This window comes from Phyllostomus hastatus, unplaced genomic scaffold (genome assembly GCF_019186645.2).
Source record: "Phyllostomus hastatus isolate PE091 unplaced genomic scaffold, TTU_PhHast_1.1 phas_contig_210, whole genome shotgun sequence".
Classification (NCBI taxonomy): domain Eukaryota; kingdom Metazoa; phylum Chordata; class Mammalia; order Chiroptera; family Phyllostomidae; genus Phyllostomus; species Phyllostomus hastatus.
Genome location: NW_025333737.1, coordinates 21,186,184 through 21,213,593, shown reverse-complemented (window position 1 = coordinate 21,213,593; position 27,410 = coordinate 21,186,184). Strand labels below are relative to the sequence as shown.

The 27,410-nt window shown below is 47.4% G+C and overlaps 1 protein-coding gene and 1 pseudogene across 1 annotated transcript; both read left to right on the top strand.

The window, feature by feature from the left end:
* The first annotated feature begins 398 nt into the window (after positions 1-398).
* On the top strand, positions 399-691 carry LOC123817756 (annotated as a pseudogene).
* A 1,068-nt stretch (positions 692-1,759) lies between these two features.
* On the top strand, positions 1,760-27,410 carry SCPEP1 (serine carboxypeptidase 1). Its single transcript, XM_045837568.1, has 13 exons — positions 1,760-1,881; positions 4,910-5,058; positions 7,539-7,628; positions 9,830-9,985; positions 10,327-10,401; positions 13,543-13,615; positions 17,234-17,271; positions 17,703-17,831; positions 18,418-18,511; positions 19,409-19,522; positions 22,229-22,366; positions 24,378-24,541; positions 26,828-27,410. The coding sequence occupies exons 1-13, from the start codon at positions 1,815-1,817 to the stop codon at positions 26,888-26,890; spliced, it is 1,350 nt and encodes a 449-aa protein (XP_045693524.1). The 5' UTR covers positions 1,760-1,814; the 3' UTR covers positions 26,891-27,410.

Genomic DNA, 27,410 nt, shown 5'->3' with positions numbered 1-27,410 from the left:
GTACCATGGGAAACTGAAGCCTGGGAAAATGCCTGCCTGGGAAATTGCCTACCAACCCTACCCAGGACAAACAGATGCCCGTCTAAGACTGGGGTCTGGGGTTGGCCAATCCGGCATAACAGGATGCAGCTTTAACTTGCGCCTGACAAGATATATCGAGAACAATGTCAGCAGAAATGGCACCCAGCAACCAGCTCTAGCCAATCAGACTCTGACATCCCAACCAGTTACCCTTCATGGGTTTTTGCACTTAAAAACCCTGCCCTAAGAGCAATCGAGCGAGTCTTAACTTCCCTAGGTTGGCTCCACTTTTCCTCTCATTCCCCGCTAATAAACCCTGCTGCTTAGCTCACTGCATCTGTCTGATTTCTTGAGCGACTCAGACCTAATGCCCAGAGATGTGCTATCGCATGTTCTTGTGGGCTGGCGTCCTCTCTCTTCTGTCCCAGCTGGATTACTGGCCCTCTTCACCCTCAGGCATCGCAAACATGGTAGGTCCATGTCTGCAAGCATCCTGTTGATGGGCATCCTGGGGCCAATTACTGCTGGAATCTTGACAAGTACAGCGATTGCTGCAGCGTACTGAGCAGCAAGAAAAGAAATGATACCTTTTGAAGCCCTCACCTTGGGCACTGGACAGACGTCTTGTGCAGTGGTGGTCTCCTTTTCATGGATTTTAGCTCCTCTGTAGCATGTACCCTTATGCTATGATGTCAAACCTAAGCTTTATAAAATTCTCACAAAGGACACATTATGAAATGTAGTGTTTCCTTAGTTCTTCAAACAGAAGCAACTTGGATGAAAAAGTACGTGATAAACAGCATCTCAGCCCTTTCTTCAACCTGAAGCTCCAGGAATCTAATATCTTTTTGGACTCCTATTGTTCCCAACCAAAACTGATCGTTTTGTTTTGATATTTAATTTAAGCAGTTTAACAGGTATACCTTCACCTAAAGCCAGGTCAACAGTGCCTAAGGGTTAGCAACCTTCACACTGTAACTTACAATATTATATAAGAAAATGCAATGTTGCATATTTCAGAGAAATGATGGAAAATATCTGCTAATTTTGAGCGGAATATACTATATTAAAATCTTATATGACCTCAAGAAATAAAATAACTTGTGAAGATAGTGTTAACAACACAGAATGCTGATGACAGATTAACAAGGGGAAAAAGAACTACAAAAATTTGTATTTTTGTATTCAAAAAGATGAAGTAGAAGGCCAGTGAAAAAATATGCCAAATATAAACAATGGTATGTAGGATCTAACATTTTCCTAAAATTTCCAAAATGTCCATAATATACGTAAGTTTATAAGAAAAACACTTTTTAAAAATCTCGAAAGTGGAATTCCATAGTTTTCAAGGACCAGCTGGTTGCTCCAGGGTTCATCTGATTTGGGGCAGACGCAGGAGTTTTTGAAATGCCAGGCCTTTTGTTAGGGAAGGAAGAGATGGGCAGGAGGGACTGTCCTCCCAGTTGTTTCTCTATAGCGTCTCAGTCCTGCCACACAACTTAAGTCAAACGTCTCTTCCTCTCTATTCTGTCCCCAAAACGCCGAAGGACAACATGGGGCGGGCAGAGCCACCCTCTTTCTCCTCCCAGCCGTTGCAGGGGTCCTGGTTGACCCGGTCCACAGAGGGAGGCTCGGGCATTGCCAGTGGCCACACCGCGCAGGCCCCGCCTCCACCCTGCCCCTGGCCTCCCAGGCCCCGCCCCCACCCTGTCCAGTCCAGGCTCCGCCTGCTGCAGTCATGTGGTAAGGCACTGGCTCCTGCCTGTTGCTGATGCTGCAGCACGGCATTCGTCATGGAGGTGGCGCCGCGGTTCTGTCTCGTGTCGGTGGTACTGCTGCTGCTTTTGGGCCTCAGTACAGGTAGGTTCGGGCGAAAGATGTATGTGTCAGTGACCGATGCCTTCTTCTCTCTCCAGGGCTGAGAGTGTTAGTGCGTTTGTGCTATTTAAAGGAAATATCTTTTCTTTTGTGATTTTGAACCTCACTGGGTTTTTTGTTGGTCTTTTGCTTTTTAAGTGAAAGTGCTTTTTCTACCCTTTTTTAGCTCTGGGTGGTCTGATGCTCCCATCTTCCTTGGGTAGAAGGGTGCTTCTTCTACATCTAGGCAGAAGCAGTTGTGCATATGTATGATTTGGAGAAACTGCTGATCAATGAGGTTTCCGCGGTCTTCAGGCCACCTACCTCCGTTTTGCTGCCGTCATTGGCTGATCAGTGGGGTTAGGAGGCCTTTATATTTTAAACTGACATCCGAAGACCCTGAAAATCCTACCGCGAATGGGACGTTTCATTGAGAGAAGGTCTTTTTCCCTCTACCTGATCAGAACATGTACTATATGTCTCCCCGCACCGAGGCTTTTTTGGCAAAAACAAATTCGTGTCTAAAGAGTGACTTGTAAATTGATTTTCAGTCGTCTTTTTCTAGCAAAATGTTTCCTGTTCTGAATCAACTGAGAATTCAAAGTGGCCACGAACTTGCCTTGTGATCTTAAGCAGGTTGCTTAATAGTTGTTTTTCCCCTTTCGTAAAGTGGGGACCATCCGCCCTTCAGTTTGTGTTTGGGAAGTGTTGTCCAGTGTGTTGCCCCGAAACTTGAACAGTGGTCATGGCCAGGGAAGAGAGGAGTGCCAGGGGTTAGGTCAAAAGGGACCAGAGCCTCATCTGTCATTTTCAAGGACACTGTACTCTTGGGTTACTTGCATATAGACTCTTAGAGCCACATTTAAATTCTAGCAGTTCTCTTTTTCTCCTTAAGCCACCTTTGGTTTTCTTGCTCTGCAGCCTTATCATTCACAAAGAGCATAGTCTCCTCGTCTACTGTCTTGTCCTCTTGAGACCAGTTTTTGGTTCTTTTACTTGCTGCAGAGGCTTGAAATTCAAGAAAGGAGGAAGTAAAAGGCAGAAAACTCCAGGCACCGAGGGTAATTCCTAAGCCACCTTTTAACATCAGTCCTTTTGCCCCAGAGTGGTGTTAAAAAAAAAAATACTGTATCCTGAAAGGTGTTAGCAAAGGTCACATAAGAAATGTATTTAGCCCTGGCTGGCGTAGCTCAGTGGATTGAGCGCGGGCTGGGAACCAAAGTGTCCCAGGTTCGATTCCCAGCCAGGGTACATGCCTGGGTTGTAGGCCATAAACCCCAGCAACCGCACATTGATGTTTCTCTCTCTCTCTCTCTCTCTCTCCCTCCCTTCCCTCTCTAAAAATAAATAAATAAATAAATAAAATCTTAAAAAAGTATCTTTCTAAAAAAAATCTGTTAAAAAAAGAAATGTATTTAACATACTCTTTTTTAATACGTATTTTGGTGTTAGAGAAGTTAATTAAGGAAATTGGAGTTGTAGGGTTAAAGGACACAAACACACAGCTTTTGGTACATTTTTTTTGCCAAATTGCCTTCGCTAGAAGTTACACCTGCTGACAGTAGTCACCTGGGGTGACTGCACCTGAGCCAGTCTCCTGGTGGACACTGAGCAAGTGCCATCATTTTTTTTATCAGATAAGCGAAGATTTTTTTTTAGTGACCTCATTATTGCCTTAATTTTCGTGTCTTTGAATATTAGTAACGTTAACCATTCTTTCACATACTTATCAGACGTTCATATTCCCCTTTCATAAGTTATTTCCTCGTGGGCTTTATCCATTTAACTATTAGGGTCTTCTGTTTTTAAAATTGATCTACATGAGTGAGGAAAATTAGCCATTTTCATATTTGTTGCAGATCTTTCTTTGTTGTTTGCCTTTTCATTTTACTTTAGATGTACAGGAATTTTGTCATACAAAAATGTAACAAGTTTTTATCTTCAACTCTGTTGATATTTTCCTTAATAGTCTCTCTTCTGTTTATAAACGATTTCTTTATCATCATTTCCCCATCCAGAGGTCAGAAAAAAGCATTTTACTATATTTTCATATTATTTTTAGTATTTGAAATTTAAAGTCGAGATACTTGCTTTGGTCAGGTAGTTCAATTGGTTAGAATATCGTCCTGGTACACCAGAGTTGTGGGTTCGATCCCTAGTCAAGGCACATGCAAAAAGCAACCAGTGAATGTACAAATAAGTGAGACAACAAATCAATGTTTCTCTCCCATCGTTCCTTTCTCCCTGTCTCTAAAATCAAGAAACATAAAAAAAATTTTTTAAATAAATAAAATTGAAATACTTGATTCACTTCACACCTATATTGGTTTATTGTGTTAAGAGAGGACCTGCAATTTTATTTTTTTCCTTCAAAAAAGTTAACAGTTGCCCCAGGATAATATAGTGAATCATCTGAGCCCACTAATTTGTGCTGTCTCTTTAATCATATATTAAATAAGATGTAAAAACCAGCATGTTGCATTTTGAGATTTTCCTCTTTCCCCAAAATGTAAATCTTTTTTTTTTTTTTCATTTTATTTACATATTTTTAGAGAAGGGAAGGGAAGGAGAAAGAGAGGGAGAGAAACATCAATGTGTGGTTGCCACTCACACACCCCTCACTGGGGACCTGGCCTGCAACCCAGACATGTGCCCTAACTGGAAATCAAACCAGTGACCCTTTGGTTCGCAGGCTGGCACTCAATCCACTGAGCCACACCAGCCAGAGCTAAATTTCTTTAAAAAAAAAAAAACCAGAATTGCAAAAGTGTTTTATGCTTATTGTTAAAAATCCAAACATTGCAGAGGGTATAGAGGGAAAAGTAGAAGACTCCATCCTCCTATTAAGTTTGGTTCGTTTGTTTTCATAACTGAGGTTTTTTCCTTATTTTCACAATATAATGGAATGAGTCAGTTGGCTAAAATATAAACCAAATCATCTCTGGCCTGGCATGGCCACCTGTATTGGACTTGGAATTTATCCAGATGTTAGACATCCTTCGGGAAAATCAAACCTGTGCTTCTGTTTCAGGAGCCATTTTCGACCTGCCCGCAGACGAGGGCAAAGAAGTGTGGGATTATGTGACTGTCCGGAAGGATGCCCACATGTTCTGGTGGCTCTATTATGCCACCAGCCCCTGCAAGAACTTCTCAGAACTGCCCCTGGTCATGTGGCTTCAGGTAAAAGTGGCTTCGCTTCTTTGCTAGGTTTGAGGCCGAGATTCCCCCACTTACCACATTAATTACTCCTAAAGGCTCGCAGCTCAGCAAGTGGTGAAGGACTGATCTGATCCAGCAGCCGGTGGGGGTCCAGCATCCTGCTGAGGCAGGCAGAGGCAGGCAGAGGCAGTGGTATACTAAGGGCAAATCAGAGAATGAGGGGTTCTAGCCTTTTACCGGTTTGCTTGTTTGTGTAATGAGCCCAATCAGTGGTAGGAACCTTTACCAGAAGCTTCCAAAGACAAGTTTGACTGTATACCAATGGGAAATGCTGTGAATGGTTCCACAGCAAAGACCGAGGTACCCTGGCTTATTTTCACAATATAATGGAATGAGTCAGCCACTGGCTGGTCCCTCCTCTTCCTCTTTCCCCAATCTTTTCCCAGGCCCTAACTTCTCGTCCCCCAGAAAACTGATCTTTTGAAAGGACTCAGCCTTTTGTATTTTAGTATTAGATGTGGGGCCTTCTCCTCCTTTCATGTGTTTGCATTCTAATCGTGAGCTCTGATGGTGGGATGAAGGCTTGGGACTGGTTACGAGGTATTTGGGGGCAGGCAGAGGATTTTCTTCCTTGCATTCCTGAAATACCTGCACAGAGGTGGTCCACACCCACCTGGAAGACCAATCTCTAGGGAGGGGTTGAAGTGCATGGTCTTGCTTCAGCCTCTGGAAACTGTAGGCCTGGCCCAGCTGGGGCTCCAGGTTGCTCACCAGTTAATAGGGCGCCCAGGTCCTCATTTGCATGGGATGCAATGTCACTTCCTGTGAAAATGTCGGTAATCATCAGCAGCTTCCCAGTACCTTGGGTCCATGTGGCCTGTCTGGCGGGATGGAGTGAAGATGAGCAGTTTGCTAGAAGGGGACTTTCTCTCTCAGGATTATCAGAGCAGCTCCCGTGATGAGCTGGAGCTGAGGCTCCACCAAGGGTGTAGATCTGAAAATGCCACAAAAGAAGAACCCGTATGTGTAGCCCCTGGAACCTCTGTCCACCCCGGCAGCAGGTTGTCAGGGAGTGCCCTGCAGTGGACAAACCCAGGCCTGTCAATCTGGGGTCCTGGGTACTCGAGCCCTTCCTGCCCCTGAGAGCCATAACAAGACATTTCCCTTTTCTGGGTTTTGGCGTTCTCATCTAGGGGATTTTGCTTTAACTTTTCATTAACTAGCAGAGTTTTTTCACCCTCAAGTGAAAGCTTACATAGGAGCAAAAGCACAAGTGCCGAGGGCCAGATGGCATTCCTGCCGAGTTCCACCCATTCAACCTCCCCTTGGTCATAAGCTGCCTTCCGGCACTTCCTGGGTTTTCAAGAAAATAAGTTGAAAACCCATGTATAGAAGTTGCAAACCTTTCTTGTGGTTGATTGCAGAGCAGGGTCATTGTTTTATCTGAGTAACTTGCCAACATTCCCCCAAATCAGGAGATGCAGCTACATGGGGCCTGCATGCTCCATCCCAGAGCTGAGTGGCGGTGGTCCCCCTTCAGACAGGTGCCTGATTTCTCTACGTGGTTCATAGTCTGGTGTGTGACCAAGGTTAGGTTAACCTTCAGAGCTGAGATGCTATTGGAGGGTTATTAGCTGGCTAACTAACTAACTAACTAACCAGCTCTTCATTTCCTCAGAGGCCCAAAAAAGATCATGATTAAGGAAGAAATAATTACTAATTTAGATTAAAAGGAAACCTGTTGTATTTTAGCAGCCCACTGAGGAAATGCACTCTGACTTCCCCGGGCAGGTCTTTGGGAACCCAGGTCACTTCGTCTGATTGCAGCAGTGAGCTCTTTTAGCTGTACTTTCAAGCCATCTCAGCATGGCAGACGACATGCTTACCATATTTCAGAGTCACTGGGTTGCCCCTGGCATTGACGGCACCCCTTGCCAAAGTTCTAGACACTGATTTTGTAGTAGGACGTCTTTGCATGGAAGAGAAGTATCCCACAGTGAGCTTCTCATTGCCTTTGGCTGGGGGTGGGGTGGGCGTCTCCTGGTGGCACAGTGGCGTGGCAAAAGCAGGGTGTAGGAATGAGAGTGCTCTTTTATTCCAGGGTGGACAGTCACAGGCCCCAGGTCTAGTCCTGGTAGGGCCCCTAATTGCCATGCCCCGTCCCTGGGCCTTATTGCTTGTCTTGGAGGGAGGAGCTGGACGAGATGGACTGATGGTCCATGGCAGGCCAGGATTCCAGTTTGGAGAATCAGAGGTAGGAATGTTCCCTCTGGGGGCTCTTGGCCCAGGTCTGTTCCTTTGAGAAAGACCTCAGCCATTAGCAGGGGGCTCTGTGAGCGCAGAAGCCCCTGGTTGACCAGGTCGGTTGTGCCTTTGTGCCGGGTTGACACAGCCACCACCAAATCATGAATCGTTCATAGCCAGTGTGGTCATCATGGTGATGACTAAGATTTAATTCACATGTTCTCGGGATTAACTTTTGTTTCTTCCCTCTTCCACAGGGCGGTCCGGGCGGATCCAGCACTGGATTTGGAAACTTTGAGGAAATCGGGCCCCTTGACAGTACTCTCAAACCACGAAAAACTACCTGGGTACGGTGAGGGTGGCCCCCACTGAAGCTGCTCTCTGAGGCTCAATCCCTCCAGGCCCACCCCATATTGGGCGGGGTCACATTCAGCAGTACTGCCTGCCCCCCTTCCTCTCCTGCCTCTAGTGACCTTTTTCTCCACTTGTCCACAGAACCCTCCTCCAGCAGACACCCGGGACCTTGTCATCACCCACATGTTGACTGAGTCTGCGATCTGACTCTGCGTCCCACCCTCTGACCATGGTGTCCCCATCCTTTCCCCTCTGTCCTCCCCTCCACCCCTGCCTCTTGACTTCTCCAGGACTTCCAGCCCCTTGTTCTCTGCCCTTTTGAGGTGTCTCTGGTCTCCATCTCCACTCCATCTCCTCACCCCCAGCTGTACCTCCTCCCGGAGCTCTCTCGGTCAGCGCCCCACCCCCGCTCCCTGGCTCCCTTACCCTCCTTCCCCACAACCTCCCACATCCAGCCTCTGCTGGAGCCCACTGTCCTCACTTTCATCTGAGCATGAATTCTTTAAAATATATGATTCACATACTACACAAGTCCCCATTTAAAGTGTACAGTTTAATGGCTTATAGTGTATTTAGGGTTTTGTAAACATTATCACAATCCATTTCAGAACATTTTCTTTGTCCTCCACCCCCCCCCAAAAAAAAAACCTCATACCCCTCCAATCCCTTCTCAGGCAACCACTAATCTACCCTCTGTCTCCATAGATTTGCCTATTTTAGACATTTAATAAGACTGGAATCCCACAACATGTGGCCTTTGGTGTCTGGTTTCTTTCACTTAGCTTAGTATTTACAGGGTTCAGCCAGGTACCTTCCTTTTTAAGACTGAGTGATACTTCCTTCCAGGGAAGGAGCACAGTTTGTGCATCCACCCGCCTGTTGATGGACGTTTGGACTGTTTCCCTTTTGGTTATTGTGAATATCAGTGCGGGGAGCTCCTGTGCTCAGTTTCGGGGTATATACCTAATAGTGGAATTGTTGGGTCATGTGGTAGCACTGTGTTTGATGCCCAGATGTTAATATTCTCCATCCATTCCTGCTAGTGGTGCTCCTGTGCTCTCTGTCCATTGTCCACATGTTCTTGAGTGGAACTCTCCAGTGCAAATAATTTCTCAGTTTACCATCTTTCAGTTACCCCAAAGACCAGGTCCAGATTCCTGGGTGTGGGCTAGCTTCTGCTTACCTCCAGCCACCTCTCCCAACATCTGTCCACACACACTGTACCTTCAGGCCTCTGCATGGGCCGCTTCCTTGGCCTGGACGCCATTCCTGTGGCCACCCATTCACAGCCTAGCTCACCATATTCACACCTACTGTTCTTTAAGATGTACCGCAGGATCACCTCTTCTGCATGACCCCGGAGTCCTTTGATCCTCTTGTTTGTCTCTACACTGGTTTTCCTTTTACTTACTCTTGCTTTAGGGTCTTTGCACATGCTGTTCCCTCTGCCTGGAACATCCTGTGCTCACTTCCAGCTGACATACCGCTTCCACTTGCAGTAGCAGGGTGCCTCACTGGCTTGTCCCCAAACCTCCCAGAACTAAGAGGGTAACATGACTGGGGCAGAGAGCCTGAATGAGGAGTGAGGAGACCTGGGTCGTGGTCCTGATGCTGCCACTGCCTGTCCCAGTTTGTGACCTTGGACTAGTCCTGGGCCCTTTCTGGGTTTTCATTCCTCATCAGTAAAGGACATGGCTGGACTGTGTCGTCACTAAGGATCCTTCCAGATGGAAAATTCTGTAACTCTGAGCCTCTTTGGAGAAGGCGTTAGAGTAAGTTCTGTTCTCATAGTCCACAGGGAAGGCAGGCCAGTGTGGGAACTGGATTTGTCTGGAAGAAAACTGATGTGTTGTAGTCAGACCTTGGCTGTCCTGTCCCCTGTTGCTCTGACTCACTGCATGGCTCCACCTGCACTAATACATTACATTGAGGACGTTCGTGCCGTGTGAAGAGTGACAGCTGAGATGCTCTGATCCCCAAGAATATGTTCATCTTTCCTTCTTGCCTTTCCTTTTCTTGGCCAAAGTAGTCTGTGTCCCTGCCCCTTGTTTTCTCAAGTCCCTTTTAACAAGGGAACCGTAAGCACACCGACATCGTGCACATGTAGTTTTTATTGTGCGGATACAAGATGATGAAAGGTAGTTGGTGACCGACTGTCTGACTGTGACGTTTGACTTCCCCCTGTGGCATGTAGCTCCAGTCTGCCAGCCTCTTGTTTGTGGACAACCCCGTGGGCACTGGGTTCAGTTATGTGAAGAAGGACGGCATGTATGCCAGAGACCTCGCCACGGTGGCATCAGACATGATGGTTCTCCTGGAGTCCTTCTTCAACTGCCGCCCGGAGTTCCAGGTAAGCAAAGCCTCGGGACCAGCAAAGAGGTTGACAGTAGTAACACTGCATCCGCCGGAATAAACTTCCCCAAGAGCTCAGGGCCCAGCCGATTGCCTTTTTATGCCCCAGACTGGGTTGTGGGGTTTTGTCTCAGTCATCACTGAAGAGGGTGTTCAGCTTGAAGGAATGACCCTGGAGATAGATTCTAATCAGACGGAATACTCAGATATGGGGAGGGAGAAAGACAATGAGAAGCAAATTTGTCTGGCTGTGACATGCCGTAGAAATTCGAAATGGATTTGTGTGAATGAAAAGGTGTGCAGGATGCTTAGTTCTCTGTAAATTTCTTGTCTTGCTAGACGGTTCCGTTCTACATTTTCTCCGAGTCCTACGGAGGGAAAATGGCCGCCGGCATTGCTCTGGAACTCCATAAGGTAAGGAGGAAGATGACGGTGGTGTTCTGGTTCCAGACGGAAGCTGAGTGTGTTACTGTTCGTGCTCACTTGATACTGAATGGACTTTGAGTGGGACGTTGCACGCACAGCAAGTCTGTGAGAGTAGCCAGGGAAGGTTTCAAGAAGAACAGTGAAGGCTGCCCCACCAGACACCAAACAAGCTGTGAAGCTACAGCGTGTAAACTGCGTGGTGCTGGCTTAGCAACAGACAAGTAGGTGGGATGTACCAGGGTGAAGCATCTAGGGACAGATTTAGTGTATACTTATGTTTACGTGTATATATGTATTTATATGGGTACTCAGAACACATATGTGTCATAATTCCATATGATTGTGTATAGATGAGATGGCATTTCACGTCATTGGGGAACAGGTAGAATATCCACTAAATGGTTGTCACTTTGGAAAATAGTGAAGTTGAATTCCTGCCTTGCATAAAACATCAATTCTAGATAGATTAACATCTGAACTGTAAAAGAACTTGAAACTATAGGAGAAAAGTTTTACAGTCTTGGGTAGGAAACCTTTCCTTCCTGAGATGAAGCGCCCAGAAGCCAAAAAGGATAAGTTTGACATGTGTAGACCACGCACAAGTTTCTCTAAGTAATTTTAAGAGGAAAAGTATTTGAATCAGTAAATCCACTTAAAAAGGACAATAACTTTCTAGAAATTTGATGAAAAATACAGACAAGCAATTTATAGAGGAAATGCAAATAGCCTATGGACATATGAAAAAATGTTCAAAATGTTTTAGTAAGCCAAACTTATGAGACTTGAAAATATTTAAAAGATTGGTAACATCCAGTTTTGTAAATGCTCTCACGCCTATTCAGTGAGTATGAAAATCGGTAAATCATTTTAAAAAGGCAGTTTGGCAGAGGCTGTTAACTTTTAAAATGTATGTGGCCTTTGACCCAGTCATTTCGCTTCCAGGAATCTGTTCTGTGGAAATACTGACACACGTGTGTGTGTGTGTCAGAGGAGATTTCGGACAGCACTGCTTGTGAGGCCAAACTCGAAACACACGCATGGCTGTTCGTAGAGGATCCCTTAAACAAAATGGGTGTGTCTTTCCAGGACGGATCACTCTGCAGCCTTCACAAAGACGGATAGTCCTGAAGGGAAAAAGGAAAGGATAGCTTTGTCTATATATGTGCATGTGTGCACATATATGCTACACATATGTGCACACAGGCGCATAGCCTGTGAAAGCAAAGAAAGGGGTGTTTAGAAGGATACATAACATGTTCACTCTGGTTCACTAGTGAATGTGAGGGTGGAAGTGGGGCCGAAGTGTCTTTCTGTGTTTAAAATTTTAAAAAATTTTATTGATTGATTTTAGACAGAGAGAGAGAAGAGAGAGAAAGAGAAACATCCATTTGTTGTTCCACTCGTTTATGCATTCAGTGGCTAATTCTTGCATGTGCTCTGTCCAGGGATCGAACCCACAACCTTGGTGTATCTGGATGATGCTCTAACCAACTGAGCTACCCAGCCAAGGCCCTGTGTTTAAATTCTTTTTTTTTTTATAGTGAGCTTATATGAGTTTTACTTTTAATTCGTTATTTTTAAAAATGAACCTTTAATCAAAAGCAGTATATGTATGTCACAGAAAATTAGAAAACACAGCAGTTAAATTTCGCCTTCTTCCCACATGGAGTTCTCCACTGTTACCACCTTAGTGTATATAGCCTTGAAATCTTTTTCTGCACTCTCATGAATCAGTCATGTTTTAGCCAATACAAAGCATATTATACATAATGTCTGCAGCCTGCTTTCTTCAGTCACTAGTCCTCATCTTTCCATTTTATAAAATTTTCATCTCAAGTATTCAGGCCTCTTCGGTGGTCCCAACATGCCCTTTGTGGCCAGTTTGTTTGTAGCTCTCGCTATGATGTCCCTGAAGTGTGTTTTCGCCTAGCACAGTCCCTTTTCTGTGATCCTGACTTGGTGGAGAACCGACTACTAAACTTGCATAAATGTCCCATTTTATGGATTTGTCAGGGAACATCTTCATGGTGTTACTTATTTTTTATTATTATTTTTAAAGATTTTATTTCTTTATTTTTAGAGGGAGGAAGGGGGGAGAATGAGAGGGAGAGAAACATCGACCTCAGCCGGGTTGCCTCTCACACACCCCCAACTGGGAACCTGGCCCACGACCCAGGCATGTGCCCTGACTGGGAATCGACCAGTGACCTTTTGGTTCATAGGCCAGGGCTGAATCCACTGAGCCATACCAGCCAGGGCGTTTTCTTATTTTAGGTCCCTGAATAGCTTGTACAGTCACATAATTCAAAATTCCAAAAATATGAAAGGCATACTATAATAATGCTTTCTCTCGCCACTGTCCCCCTCCCCTAAGGTGACCCGTTATTAGCTTCTTCTGTATCTTCCCAGAAGTATGTCATGCCTGTAGAAGCCAATTCACGTTATTTTCTATTTTCCCATTTTTATACAAATGATAGTATATGGTACACACTATTCTATGTCTCTTTTCAATTGAACAATATACCTTGGAGATCTTTTCATATCAGTTCATAAAGAGCCTCCTCATTTTTTTTTTAAGTTGCATCATGTACCATGGAAATGGCCATAATTCATGTAGTCAATCCTATGACATTCAGATTGTTTCCAATTTTCTGCTACTGCATTACCGTTAAATGAAAAAAGAGGAAAGAGGGGCAGAAGAGCGTGCGGTCCTAGGCCGACGTCATCGTCCCACCCTCGAGGGCCTCCCGAGGAGCCTCCCAGCCCCTCAGCGACTGCAGCGTACCCAGTGAGGAGGGTCCCAGGGCACCTTGTGGGACACCAGACCTCGAGGCAGAGGGGTGGCCGTGCCCCTCCTAAAGCACCGGTGCTGCACCAGACCCCACACACACCCTGCCAACACCCTTGTGAAAAGAGTAGAGGGAAACTCAGCAGTTCCCACCCATCTTGTAAATGGTGTCAGAAAAGGGAGTTACTCTTGTTCTCCAGTGGGCGTCTGAGGTCTTCGGAGACCGGCAGAGTCTGGGGTGGGTGGGCAGAAGTGTGGGTGCTCGTGAAGGCGGTATAAAGAGCGGGCTGCCTCCTGTGAGTCCTCTTGTCAAGGATGTTTCTCGGCTCCTCCTGTTTCAGGCCATTCAGGAAGGGACCATCAAGTGCAACTTTTCTGGGGTTGCTTTGGGTGACTCCTGGATCTCCCCTGTTGGTGAGTACCGACTTTTAGACATTCCTTTCCTTCCTTCCTCCGGCCTTCCCTGGGACTTCGGGCTGTGGTGTCCAGATCAAAGGTCAAGGCAGTGGAGTTTTCTGGGTCCTTGGAGACGTTAACACGGAATGTGTGTGTGCCAGGGCCATCCAAGAAATTTGGAGATGAGGACTCATTTACACTGCACCTACCGTGGGCTGCTGGGGACTGAACCGAATTCTCTTCATTGGATTCTCAGAACAAAAGAATCAAGTTTTACAGTAAAAGACATTCTAAAGGCTCTGAGAGGTGGTGGACGTTGCCTCTGGCATGCAGAACGAATGGCCTGGCCAGGATTCAAACCCAGGCCTGTTTGTCATCTTGTCCCCTCCCCCTACCGGGTGTTAGCATGAGCATTTGGGGCGAAATTCCCATCTGTTGCTCATGTCAATGATGAGACAAGGTCACCATCAGGCCCTGCCACTCAGGTTCACAGTTGCATAACCCGAGCATTCCCATCCTTGTTGGGAGTGCAGATACAAGTTGTTTATGTTGCAGACATCAGGGGCGTGACTTGAGACACTGGCAGCAGCCATCTTAGTAGTTAACTGTTAACACAGGATGCAAAATCTCAGCCTTGCTGACATTTTGAGTCACCTGATTCCTTGTTGTGGGGTGCTGTGCTGTGCCTTGTAGGGTGTTAGCAGCATCTCTCCCCTTAGATGCTAGTGTTTTCAAGTCAGCACGACAACCCAAAATATTTCCAGACATTGCCAGTTGTCCCCTGGGGGACAAAACTGCCCCTGGTTGAGAACTACTGTTCTTACCTATCAAAAGCTGACACTTCACAGGCAAAACAAACTGTAAAGTTAGAAATCAGAAGAGAGTTGCTTGCAGAGGGGAGGGGGGAAATAAGCTGGAACAGGACATGAGGGAACTTTCTAGGTTGTCTGTGCTGTCTCTAGATTGGGGTGGTTGTGACCTGGGAGTATATGTGATTACAGAACCGTGTCCCCAGTAGATTCAGGATATGCTGGTGCTACTTGCATGGTTATTTCTTGCCCTCATTCTTGGCATCTCAGAGAATAATGGCATAACCAAGAGTCTGAGTCATCATTGAAAAAAGGGCTGCCTCCTGTTTGTCCTTCCTGGGTGGACCTCCTAGGACATCAGGAAGCTGCGGGTGCCTTGATCGGAGGCAGGAGGCAGGGGGTCCAGCAGGTTTCTTGACAGGTGCCTCACTCAGAATTCCCACACCGGCCCCCACACTTCCTCCTGGGGTCTCATCACAGTTTCAAAACTACAGGAAGCACTTTGCATGTGCTAATTTCATTTAATCCTTATAACACCTCCATGGGAGAGGTGCTATTATTATCCTGATTTGGGAGATGGTGAAACTCTGAGAGGTTAAGCAGTTTTTCTAGAGTCAAACAGCTAAAGCTAGGACTCGAATCCGGGCAGCAGCCACTGGAATTCATGCATGTAACCACTGCGCTGCCCGGCCTCCAGAAGACCAGGAAGTGTGACCTCACGGCTTCACAGGAGGTGGCTTCACAGGAGGTGCTTTCCGTCTTGTCCAAAATCCCCTCCACCTTGTCATGACCTGCCTCCCCTTACGAAATTTCGTCCAGATCTTACTCCCTCCTTCCAGATCCACTTTGTATCACTTCTGCATCCCAGAAGTACTCCCTCTTTGAGGGGGGAGCACTATTAATTTTATGAACAATTATTAATTGCTTGCTAGGTAGTTAGGCGCTAGGAAAGCTATAAACATGTTTCCATGTCCTCCAGAAGGTCTGCGCAGATCAACATAGTAACCATAGAACTATTTGTGACTATTTCAATTTGTTAAAATACAATAAATTTTAAAAAATTTTTTGATAAAGTCTAGTTGATTTTATAAGACTTTAAGTTACTCATGTAACATTTTTAGAAAAATTTTATTTATTTATTTTTAGAGAGAGGGAAAGGTAGGAAGAGAAAGAGGGAGAGAAACATCGATGTATCTATCAGTTGGTTGCCTCTCGCATGCCCCCCGCTGGGGAGCAGGCCCACAACCCAGGCATCTGCCCTGACTGGGAATCGAACCAGTGACCTTCTGATTCGCCTCAGGCCAGCACTCAGTCCATTGAGCCACACCAGCCAGGGCACAATAAAATTTTCAGTCTTTCAATTGCACTATCCACATTTCAAGTGCCTAGTAGTCACACATGGCTATGAGACTTGTTGGACCACACGGACATAGAACATTTCCGTCACTGCAGAAAATTTAATTGGACATCTCAGGCCTACGTCAGAGGTCAACAAACCATGACCTACAAGTCATGTCGGCCTTGGCCCTGCTTTGTTAAATAAGTTTTTATTAGGACCGTCACACCCATTGATTTACATATTGTTTGAAGGCTGCCACAACAACGTTGAGTAGTTGTGACAGAGACCTGCAAAGTCAAGAATATTGACTCTCTGCCCCTTTAGAGAAAAAGTTTGTCATTCCTGGTGTAGGGCAAGCAGGGAGTGGGTTGCAGTGGAGACTTTCAGACAGTTTTGTGTTTCCAGAAACTAAGACTCTGGCTTAAAGGTCGGCTGGAGAGGGCAGTGGGTAGGTGGGTGCAGCCAGGTGCACCTGCATGTCTCAGGGGGTGCTTAGGAATGCCAGTCCAGTGCGTTGCTATGCAAAGGGCTCTGTGGTCACCTGCGTTCTGGAAGTGTTAACCACGGGCTCTACCTCCTTGGTCGGCACACTAAAGGCTCTGAGAAGGCCTGCAGTAAAGGAATGTGTTACATTTTGCATAACCCCAAAGATATTTCACGGAAGAATTTTTTTCTTTTAATACATAGATTAAAATTCTGCAGAACTGAGGTTATTTGAAACATAGATACTTTGAGAGGTTTGGCTTTAGGTTACCATGGAAGGCTTTCAAGCAAAGGAGGGGCATATTTAAATGTACTTCACGACTTGGGAACTTCGATACTGTGTTGGCTGGCACATCTCTAACCTAGCTTGATGGTGGTAGTGAACTTGTCTAAAGCCAGCCCCACTGCTCTCTTTGAGGGCAGGCATTGTCTTACTCATATTTCTGTCTTATAAAGTTCCTTACCAGCTTCAGACCCTTTGTAAATTCTCAGTATATTTGTGGAATGGAAATGAACTGATTGGTAGTGTAACCACAGACACTCGAATTATGAAATCATTAGTCTTCTTCCTTAATTAGCAACTTGGCAGAAGCTAGTGTCCCCAGATTGGAGGAGCAGGCAGGAAGCAGAGCAGAAGTGTGAGGGCGGGGGAAGTATTGTCAGCTGTCAAAAAGCCTCTCGGTCTGCAGGGACGAGCCCCTGCTGCATAAACACAGCCTGTCTGTGGGGATGCCATCCCTGGCCGTGACTCACCCACTGGGCCAGGTTCATGTGCCATTAGCCCTGAGTCAGCACGGGCGTCCACACCCTCGTGCCACCCTCCAGCCAGGGAGACATCAGCTCCTCGCCTGCACGGGCCCTGGGGCATGACAGAGCCTTTCGATGTAAAGCCGCATGGTTTCTTGCTTCTGGCTCTTTCTGCTTTGGGAGAGAGACTGCTTAGGTTTTCCCTTGGAAGGACAGAGCCATGAGGAACTTACTTTGTGCCTGTGTGGTTTCCTTTAGATTCGGTGCTCTCTTGGGGACCTTACCTGTACAGCATGGTAAGTAGGGGGGACCTCGCCTCTGCACCCTCTGTGGTCTCAGCCCAGCAGACCTCTTCTGGCTCTGTCCTCAGGAAGGACCAAGCTAGCTGAGTGCACCTGTGTGGGTGACACTGCCCCTTGGAGGCAAATTTAAAGAAACATCAGCACAGTTATCCCATTTATCCAGGTACAAGAAACACAATTTTTCAAATCCCCCCAACTTTTTATTGTAAAAATGTTCAACTGTGCAGAAGACTTGAAAGATCACTGTGAACATCCATGTACCACCATCTAGACTAAGTTAACATTTTGCTGTATCTCTTCCATAATAAAGATGTGTCTTGTGACAGACGCTTTCGTCTACGAACTCCCCTTTCTCTTTCCCACTCGTTCTGTTCCCGTCCCTGACTCTAGCAAAGCCAGATTCGTGTTCTTGATTTGCATTGCAGTCTCTTCTGGATGACCAAGGTCTAGAAGAAGTGTCTCAGATTGCAGAGCAGGTCCTGGATGCCGTAAATAAAGGACTCTACAAAGAGGCCACCCAGCTGTGGGGACAAGCAGAAATGGTCGTTGAACAGGTAAAAGGGTACACATTCTGCGGTAGTCCGGGGGGTTTTGCCCGTGGATATAGGGTCCCTGGTTGGTCTTGCCAGGACTGGAGTCTACCCTGAGACTCCCCAGAGATCACACTAAATGATAATCTGACCTATATGAGCAGTGACAGGGTCAGAAAGCCACCCAGGCCTTGCAAGACTTGCTTGTCCCTTGACTGAATGCATGGATTCTGTGAAAAACAATACAGCTTACAGAGGTGAGTGTTTGGGTCCCTGGCAAGCAGCCTTCTGACCCCAGTGAGCCAGAGGGAAGAATGCACTGGCTGCAGACTCGAGGGTGCGGGGCCCTCTGCAGCTCTTCTCCCTGTAAATGAACACACGGGCTCATGACTTCTCCTGCAGCATCTGAGCTCCACTCGTGAGCTGCTCCCTACCCCGAGGAGGCTGGGCTGGCTGAGCCTGCCGAGATGCATTTCTTTCCAGTTCCGAGCAAATTTGCAAAGACAAAGCTGTCCTTGAATAAGATGGATGGCCAGGTGCTTTTCTGGTTTTGCAACACTGATAATGGAGAAATAAAGAAAACAAACAGCCATGTGAACTTCTCTTTCAGAACACAGATGGAGTGAACTTCTATAACATCTTAACCAAAAGTGCTCCCATGTCTGCAATGAAGTCAAGCCTAGAATTCACCCAGAGCCACCTAGGTGAGTGAACCTTGACGTTGCTGTCTCATCTTTTGTGCAAAAGGAAACCAGTTTCCTTATAAAAGCCTTATTTTATTTATTTTAAATTATACTTGACATACAATATTATAGAGGCGTACAGCACAGTGACTCAACATTTGTGTACCTTAGAAAGTGCTTACCACAGCAAGTCTAGTAACCGTCTGTCACCGGACTGAGAAGTTTTATTGATGTATAATTTACGTACCATAGAATCCACCCATTTCAAGTGTCTCTTCGTGGTTTTTAGTACATTCACAGACTTGTGCAACCACCACCACAATCCAGTTCTCGAGCATTTCCCAGAAAGATCCCTCGTGGCTGTCCACAGTTGATTTTGCCCCAGGCAGCCTCTGCTTTCTGTTCGTCCAGACTTGCCATTCCAGGGCCTCTCACAGAAATGGCATCGTGCAGTAGGTAGTCTTTGAACATCTTGGCTTTGAAGTTTGCAGACCAGCGTTTGTGCACTGAGCCTCAACGGCAGTCCTCCTGTAGGCTGGCTCGAGCTGTCTTTCAGCTGCTACAGCTGCGCTGTGGGTGCCAGCCAGGTGCTGTCATCTCCCCTCTGTGAGAGGCGTGCGTGTAAAGGCTGCGGGAGGCCTCCAGAGTCTGCTTTTCAGCTGATTCCTTTTGGCCGTGCTGGACAGTGTCCACGGCCCCGAAGTACTTTAAAAGTGCAGCAGTCATCACTAATAAATCCTCTCCACTGTCTCCGTGGTTCTGGCTTTCTTCCTCTGTCCGGGGTGAATCAGGGTGACGCTTTTCATTTTGCAGCTGAAAGCCCCCCTCTCAACCCGCCGCATCCCCGGCAGCTTGGAAAAGACGTCCCTGTGGTGTCACCCGCACTCCTTTGACTCACTGTGTACCAGTTTGTTTCAGTTCACCTCTACCAGCGCCACGTGAGACACCTGAACCAGGACAACTTGAGTCAGCTCATGAATGGCCCCATCAGAGCGAAGCTCAAAATCATTCCTGAGGACTGCTCCTGGGGAGGTAACCGCCGTGCCCTAACGCAGTGCCACCCATAGAGTTGAAGGGAGGCGAGAAGAAAGGTGCAAATTCAGAGGCCTTCGTCTGTAGAACGGGTTTCCTCGGCGGTGATTAACATCAGCTAGGGGTCAGATTTGGTTCCAAGGAAGGGGTTGGTTGGGGGAGAAATAAAGTTGTTGGTTAGGAGTCGATCATTGTTGGAGCCAGGTGTGGGTGTGTGGGATCGTCACACTCTTGCCTTTTCTATCAGTTTGAAGTTTTTCGTAATGGCAAGTGGAGGTCTAGAAAAGCCATGCCCGACCCTGGCCAGGTTGCCCGGTTGGTTAGTGTCATCCTGATACACCAAGGTTGTGTGTTTGATCCCTGGTCGGGGCACATACGGGAATCAACCAATGAATTCATGAATAAGTGGAATGATGAATTGATGTTTCTCTCTCCTCCTTCCTGTCTCTAAATTTAAAAAATAAAAATAAAAAATAGGAAAGCCATGCCCAAGGCCACAGTTGGCCACAGGTGTGACTTCCAGACGGAAGTCCTTTTGGACAGGTTCGAGCAGCCCTCTGTGGAGCCCAGGTGTTTGCTGCATTCTGGCCCGGAGGTCATAGTGAGGAAATATTGGGGTCCCCAGAGACCAGGCCAGGTAGAAATCTTAGCTAAGTTCCTGTTTAATCCTATGGAAAGGCTGGGAGCTAGCGGAACGCCCAGGCCCCTGGAGGGGAAACACTCCAGGCTGAAGAGGGTTTTGTTTGTGTCTGAGACACCCCAGAGTCATGCTCGTGACTCATGGTTTTCTAGGGTGGCCCCTTGTCGGCTGCTGAGAGGCTAAGACTCGACTTGGGCCTTGGCTTCCTTGGGGGACACGGGCCGTCCTCTGAGCCCACAGTCAGAAGACTCCTCCTGGACCTGGTGTCTTCATTTCCTCCTCACCCCTTAGAGTTTTCTAGAAATGAAGAAAACAGTTAATTAGGTCAAATAAAAAGATCGCGGTGTCGGAGCTGCAAGGGGTGGGGACCACCGCGGGGACCTGTCTCAGCGCCGAGAGGAGAGAGGTGTGAGCAGTCTGAGGAGGCGGGGGCCTGCTCCAGCTCGAGTTTTCAGCTCAGCTCCTGTGTTTGTCTTTGTGATGTGCTTTCCAGGGGCAGCGTCCCTGCTGACAGGGACCCTCCCTCCCTGCCCAGTGTGGCTGGACAAGCCAGGTGACTCCTTTTTTTCTCAGATGGTGCCTCATTGAGAACTCCCTTTGACCCTATATGTGTCTGTATATGGAGTGGAAAGAACCAAGTATTCCTGGCCGATAACTACAAGTGTCTTGTGTTCTGGTGGTGGTTCAGCCTGCGTGCTTCAGCGTCAGCCAGGCCTGCGTTCCTATCCCAGCTCGCTGTCGAGACCAGCTGTTTCGGCCTGGATGTGTTTCTTAGCCTCTCTGAGCCTCATTTGCTTTAACGACTGTGCAAGAGACTTAAGAGACCTTACCTCCCAAGGCAGTGATGAAGAGGAAACAGGGTGTTGCTTATAAAGTATGTACTTAGTTTAGTGACTGGCAAATGAAAATAAGTGTACCTGCTACTGCCATCATTGTGCAGTGTGGTGGTGGTGGCAGCGGTCAGGAGTCCAGTGGGAATGCTGAACTGGCCGTCTCCTGTCGCCTGGGGCTAGTCTTCCATGCGGTCACCGGGTCTTGCCTGGGCCTGGTCCTCTGTGTAGCTTTCCTGAGGGCTAGCTCCACATTGCTTTGGGTCGCCCCACTTGTTCAGAACTTACCACTCGGCCCTAGTGGTACCCGGGAAAGGAGGAAGACTAAGGTCAGCCCGAGTATAGGTTCCCTGGGAGGACCAGCCTAATGAGTATTTTATTTTATTTATTTACCGTATTTTGCCATGTATAATGCTCACCCATGTTTTTGACCCAGACTTTGAGGAAGAAAAATCTTTCACTTTAATTTTTTAATTCAATTATTTATTTGTTTATATTTAGAAACAAAACCAATTATTGTATTCCAAGGTATTATTTTGCATACAGATATCATTGCTTTCTAGAGTTACACTTTTAACACATAAACATAAAAGAATTAAAAATGTTTATGTACATTAAGGAATTAGCACTACCCATGTATAACATGCATCCTTATTTTTCCCTCAAAAATTTGGGCAAAAGAGTATGCATTATACACAGCAAAATACGGGGTATTTACTTTTTTTGTCCTCACCCAAATCTATGTTTATTGATGTGAGAGAGAAACTTCGATCAGTTGCCTCCCGCATGTGCCCCATCCAGGGATTGAATCTAAACCTAGGCAAGTGTCTTGACTGGGAATCGAACCCGAAACCTCTTGGTGTACAGGATGATGCAACAACCAACTGAAGCACCTGGCCAGGGCCCTGATGAGTATTTTGGAGCCTCCCTGTTTTCCTTGGGCATTGGCCTTCTCTAGACTACAGTTGCTCATTAAAAATGCCGTTGCTGTCCTCACTGCACTTGAGTGAACAGAGCACGTGTGCTGTTCGTGCCTCCCTTCTGCGTGACCAGCGCAGGGTCCGGGGAATCCAGGCCAGTCAGCCCCTGCTGGTGAGGTATCTGTGGTTCAGACCATGTTAGGTGCTGCCCAGGGCTTACGTGTGGGTGCCGGAGCCCAGGAGGCTCTGGGCTGAATGGGGTCTCTCGTTCTGGCAGATTCCAAGCTGCTACCCCTTTCTGCTTCCTCTCACGTAGGCCAGGCTGAGAGCGTCTTCCTGAACATGGAAGGGGACTTCATGAAGCCCGCCATCAGCATCGTGGACGAGTTGCTGGAAGCCGGGGTCAACGTGACCGTGTATAACGGACAGCTGGATCTCATCGTGGACACCATGGGTAGGGACCCACTCTTGGTGGCACGTGGAGGTGGTGTCATGGGTTGAGCTGGAAGGGAACTGGTCTCGGATGTGTCCTCCTTGGGGCTGGTGACATTGAAATGCTTGGATATAACATTTACTGGTATATCCATCCACCCCTGACCTTGACTTGCTGGTATATCCATCCACCCCTGACCTTGACTCTTGGAAAACGGTGGAACTGCATGCAGCTGTGACCCCTCAGAGGCCCATCCAGTTTTTGAGGCCCTTAAGTATAAGTAAAAAAGAGAACAGCACCTACCCCCACCACAAAAATGAAACGGAAGACGTTTTTCTCACCTTTGGACAGATGGACTATTGAATTGAGGGAAAATCGTGCAGGGTTAATTAAGACTAAACCCTAACGACTCTAAACCTGAGAACCCAGGGGAAGTGGTCTTTGGGGAGTCCCTGTCACACTGGCTGTCTCCACATGCCCCCTTCTGGGTTCAGAAGGGCCACGAAGAAGCACAGAAGCAGGTTCTCAGAACCAGCAGGCGGTCAAGGCACATGGTCTGGCGGGTATGACGTGTTTCTCAAAGTCAGCAGGCCTTTGTGACGTGTTCACTCAGGGCACTAAGGACAACATGGAAAAGTTCTATGTTCTACACACTGTTTGGGTAACCGACGTTTCCATCTCCTAACCCCAAGACTTCTCAGTCCTCTGATAGCCCTGTCCCCGCCAGAGGTCCCCGATTTCCTTCTACAGAGCATGCGGCAGTAGGAGAGCTAACAGCAGAAACAAGCCGGGCTTCCCAGCTCTTAGGTGTGTCTCCGTCAGTCTGGGGATCACGAGGAACTCGCTAAAAGTGCAGGATCTCAGGCCCCACCCAGACCTACTGAATTAGAATTTGCATATTTACAAGGCTGCGGTTCTTTCTTGCTTGTTTGCTTTCTTTCTTGCTTGCTTGCTTTTTTATTTATTTATTTTCAGAGAGGAAGAGAAACATCAATTGGTTGCCTCTCATACTCTCCTAACTGGGGATCTGGCCCACAACCCAGGCATGTGCCCTGACCAGGAATCAAATGAGCAACCTTTCAGTTTGTAGGCCAGCGCTCAGTCCACTGAGCCACACCAGCCAGGGATCTATTGCCTTTTTTTAAAAAAAAAAAATTTACAACATTTATTGGTATGACATTGGTTAATAAGATTATATAGGTTTCAAGTGTACAATTCTGTAACACCATCTGTACGTTGCGCTGTGTGTTCACCAGCTGACATTAAGTCTCCTTTCACTACCGTATATATGACCCCGTTGATCCTTTTCCACCTCTCCCCTCCCACTTTTCCCTCTGGCAGCCACCACACTGCTGTGTCTGTGAGTTTTTGTTTATTTGCTGCTGTTAGTTTTATGTCCCACATACGAGTGAAACCATGTGGTCCTTCACTTTTTCTGTCTGACTGACTTTGCTTAGTAGGACGTTCTCCAGATCCATCCCTGTCACCGTTGACAGTACTTCATCTTTTCTTAAGGCTGGGCAGTAGTGCCTCACCCACATGCACCACATCTTCTTTATCCAGTCATCTGTCGAAGGACGTTCCCATTGTTGGCGTGTCTTGGCCACCAAGGATAATGCTGCAGTGCACATAGGGGTCGTATATCCTTATGAACAAATGTTTTCAAATTTTTCAGGTGTAGATACCCAGAAGAGGGGTTTTGCTGGGTCACATGGTAACTCTATCCTTAATTTTTGAGGAATCGCCATGCTGGTTTCCATAGTGGCTGCACCACTTGACCTTCCTGCCAGCAGTGGATGAGATTTCCTTTTTCTCCACATCCTCTCTCACACTTGCGATTCCCTGCCTTGTTGATGATAGCCATTCTAACAGGTGTGAGGTGGTGTCTCATTGTGGTTTTGATTTGAATTTTACAAGGGTGAATTTTTGTGCACATCATGTACTTTGGGAAAAGCCACGTTCTAGGACGTAGATTTTTTTTTCTACTCCACCCAGCAGTTAATGACAGGCCCTTCTCTGTGTCTCTCGCCAGGTCAGGAGGCCTGGGTGCGGAAACTCAAGTGGGCAGACCTGCCCAAATTCACTCAGGTGAAGTGGCAGCCCCTGTACAGAGACCCTCTGTCTTCTGAAACGGCGGCTTTCGTCAAGAGCTACAAGAACCTGGCTTTCTACTGGATTCTCAAAGCTGGACACATGGTGAGAGGGAGTCTGCTTTTGCTCCGGACTCTGAGTTGTTCTCAGAGGGAAGCCGCCGGCCGTGGGTTACAGTGGGCGCACCGCCCGGGGTGGTCTAACGAGAAGCGCTTTGGGATTGGAAGTGTTTCGAGGCCTCTTACAAAATTCTGCCATTAGCGCTTCATTCCTTTGAATCTAGAAATTGTCATGTAAAGGACTAATTTCTGCTCAGAGTGTTAAGCTGGGCTCTCTGTACTGTACTCTGTAGTTTAAATGAATTTACTGTTGTTTCCCTCTTAACTGTTCCGAAGGAACGCATTGCCCAGGGGGAGGGAGGGAGAAAGTCTCTTTCCGTGATGTTTTCAGGAAGCGAAGACCAGAGTGTGGTGCTTGGTGCTTGGCGCTTGGCGAAGCCGAGTGGCCAGTGCTCGCCACATGCTGCAGGAGTGTTTTCGAGCAGCGTTGGCTCCCCGGGCTCCACAATTCCGGTTTGGAAGAGGCTCTGCCTGCAGACCTGGGCAGGGAGGCTCTCACACTCCTGCATTTGCAGAGCAAGCCTTTCTTTTAAAAAAAAATTTTATTTGTTTACGTGTAGAGAGAAGGGAAGGAAGGAAGAATGAGAAGGAGAAAAACATGAGTGTGCGAGAGAAACATCAATCTGTTGCCTCTCGCATGCCCCCAAATGGTGACCTAGCCTGCAACCCAGGCTTTTGTCCAGTCATTTGTCGAAGGACAGACAGGCTTGTGCCCTAGACTGAGAATGAAGCCAGTGACCCTTTGGTTCACAGGCGGGTGGGTGCTCAGTCCCCTGAGCCACACCAGCCAGGGCCCGAGCCCTCTCTTTTCCCTCATGCTGTGAGCTGGCTGAGTGGCTGAAGGAGATGGGGGAGGGCTGAATCCTCTGCTGCCACGCACGTGTGCGCAAGCACACCCACCCCTGCCAAGGTGCCAGTGGTGTCCCCAGCCAGCTCGGGCCTTGCAAGTGGAAACCAATCAGTTTCTCTCAAACATCCATGTGTCTCGCTTGCCCTCTCTTTCTCCCTCCTTTTCCCATTTCTAAAAATAAATTAAAAAAAAATTTTTTTAAAGAAACCAGAAAGAGGAATGAAGAGAGAATGGAGGCAGCAAGACAGGGCGAAGAGGGCATTTTGTTAATGGCTCTGAGTGTCTGAGCACACGTGTCTCAGAGCTCAGCACTTACACAAGAAATCACGTGGGAAAGGAAGGAGGGAGGGACTGGCCACATGCTTGGTCGCTCCCTGTGAACTGGAGTTCAGACCCATTTCCTCTTGGTTTGTCACAGAAGGAACAAGAGATCGGTTGGGGGCAGCCTTAAAATAGCTCTTGGAGACTGTTCTGAAATCACACCCCGACCACTTCCCCTTCAGCTGGTTAAATGCCATTCTGGTAACCCCACCATTCCTGGGAGGCCTTGGCAGGAGCATCGGGACCGTGGGCGGTGTGCCGCGGAGAAGCGCGGAGTCGTGGGGTTTCAGGGCTTGGCGTCCTTCACTGGCTGACCCAGTCTTTCGTGGAGGAGAAGCTGGGACCTCTGCCCCTTCCCCTTTCAGTGGCGTGCGGGAAGATTTCTTTTTTACAGGAATTATTCAGAAACTCTTGAGCGAGAAATGAAACAAAGTTGAACACAACATAAAAATAGGGATGCCACCCACACAAAGGGTCTCGTTTGCTGGTTTGTGTCCTTTACAGTTTTGCCCTTAGCTTCCCTCTTGGGCCGTTTCTTTACTCCACTCCCGGTCTCCGATGCTTCCTCCACAAAGAATTCTGTAAAACAGCGGTCCCCTACCTTTTTGGCACCAGGGACTGGTTTCATGGGAGACAAGGTGGTGGTGGGTACCAGGAGGCGGAGCTCAGGTGAGCTTAGCCCCTGGCCTGGTTCCTAACAGGCCACAGACCAGTGTGGTCCGAGGCCGGGGGGGGGGCTGGGGAACCCCTGCTGTAAAGTGTTTGGAGTCTTCTGTCTTCCTGGAACAGGCTGGGCCCTAGCACATCCGCAGAGGCCTTATGAACAGATCAATAGATCAGCCCCACGTGGAGAAAGTCCTTTCCTAAGTGCAGGCCCCCGGCTTCTGCCACGCAACAAGGTTGGGGCCCAGGAGAGCTTTTGTCCGGCACAGTGGACGTTTCACAGAAATGACCGTCTCTTTAAGGGCCACACCCAGGGGCATCTGTCCTCCCAGGTTGCTGACATGGAGTGGGCACTCTTCTGGGTCTCAGGATGCCACCCCCAAACCCAGCCCCAGGAACAGAACCCGGAGAACTAACTTGGATCCTGCTTGGTTCTAGGTTCCTTCCGACCAAGGGGACATGGCTCTGAAGATGATGAAGGTGGTGACTGGGCAGGAATAGGATGCCCTGGGCTGGAGGGAGCTGCTCGGCCTCAGGGCTGGGGAGCCGAGGCAAGCACACTGAAGCTGCAGGAAGCCCATTCCCCCCGCAGACCTGACTTGGGCTGTCGCTGTGCAGGTCCCCGCCGGCTTCCGCCGAGAACAGACTCACTGCCTGCGTGGCAACCTCGAAATCACTTCTGCTTCTGCAAAAGCCTGGGACCTTTTAAAATGGACTTGTTTTAATCAAAATGAAGGTGTTGAATTACATTTTTCTTGTTATAAAAGCAACTTACGTGATTTATATTAAAAGTGGGGAGCAGACATTGGCAAACAAAGAACAAAATAAACACCCATACACTCTCTTCCCTGGGATGTGCACTTGCTACCACTGCAGTGTATGTCCTTGGCAGTATTATTTTTTTTTTTTGCTATAAATACATTTTTTTACAGAAATTGAATCATCATTTTACTGCCTCCTCCACACATCACACAATCAACACCTTTTCATGTCAATAAATGTTCTTTTATAACATTGTTAA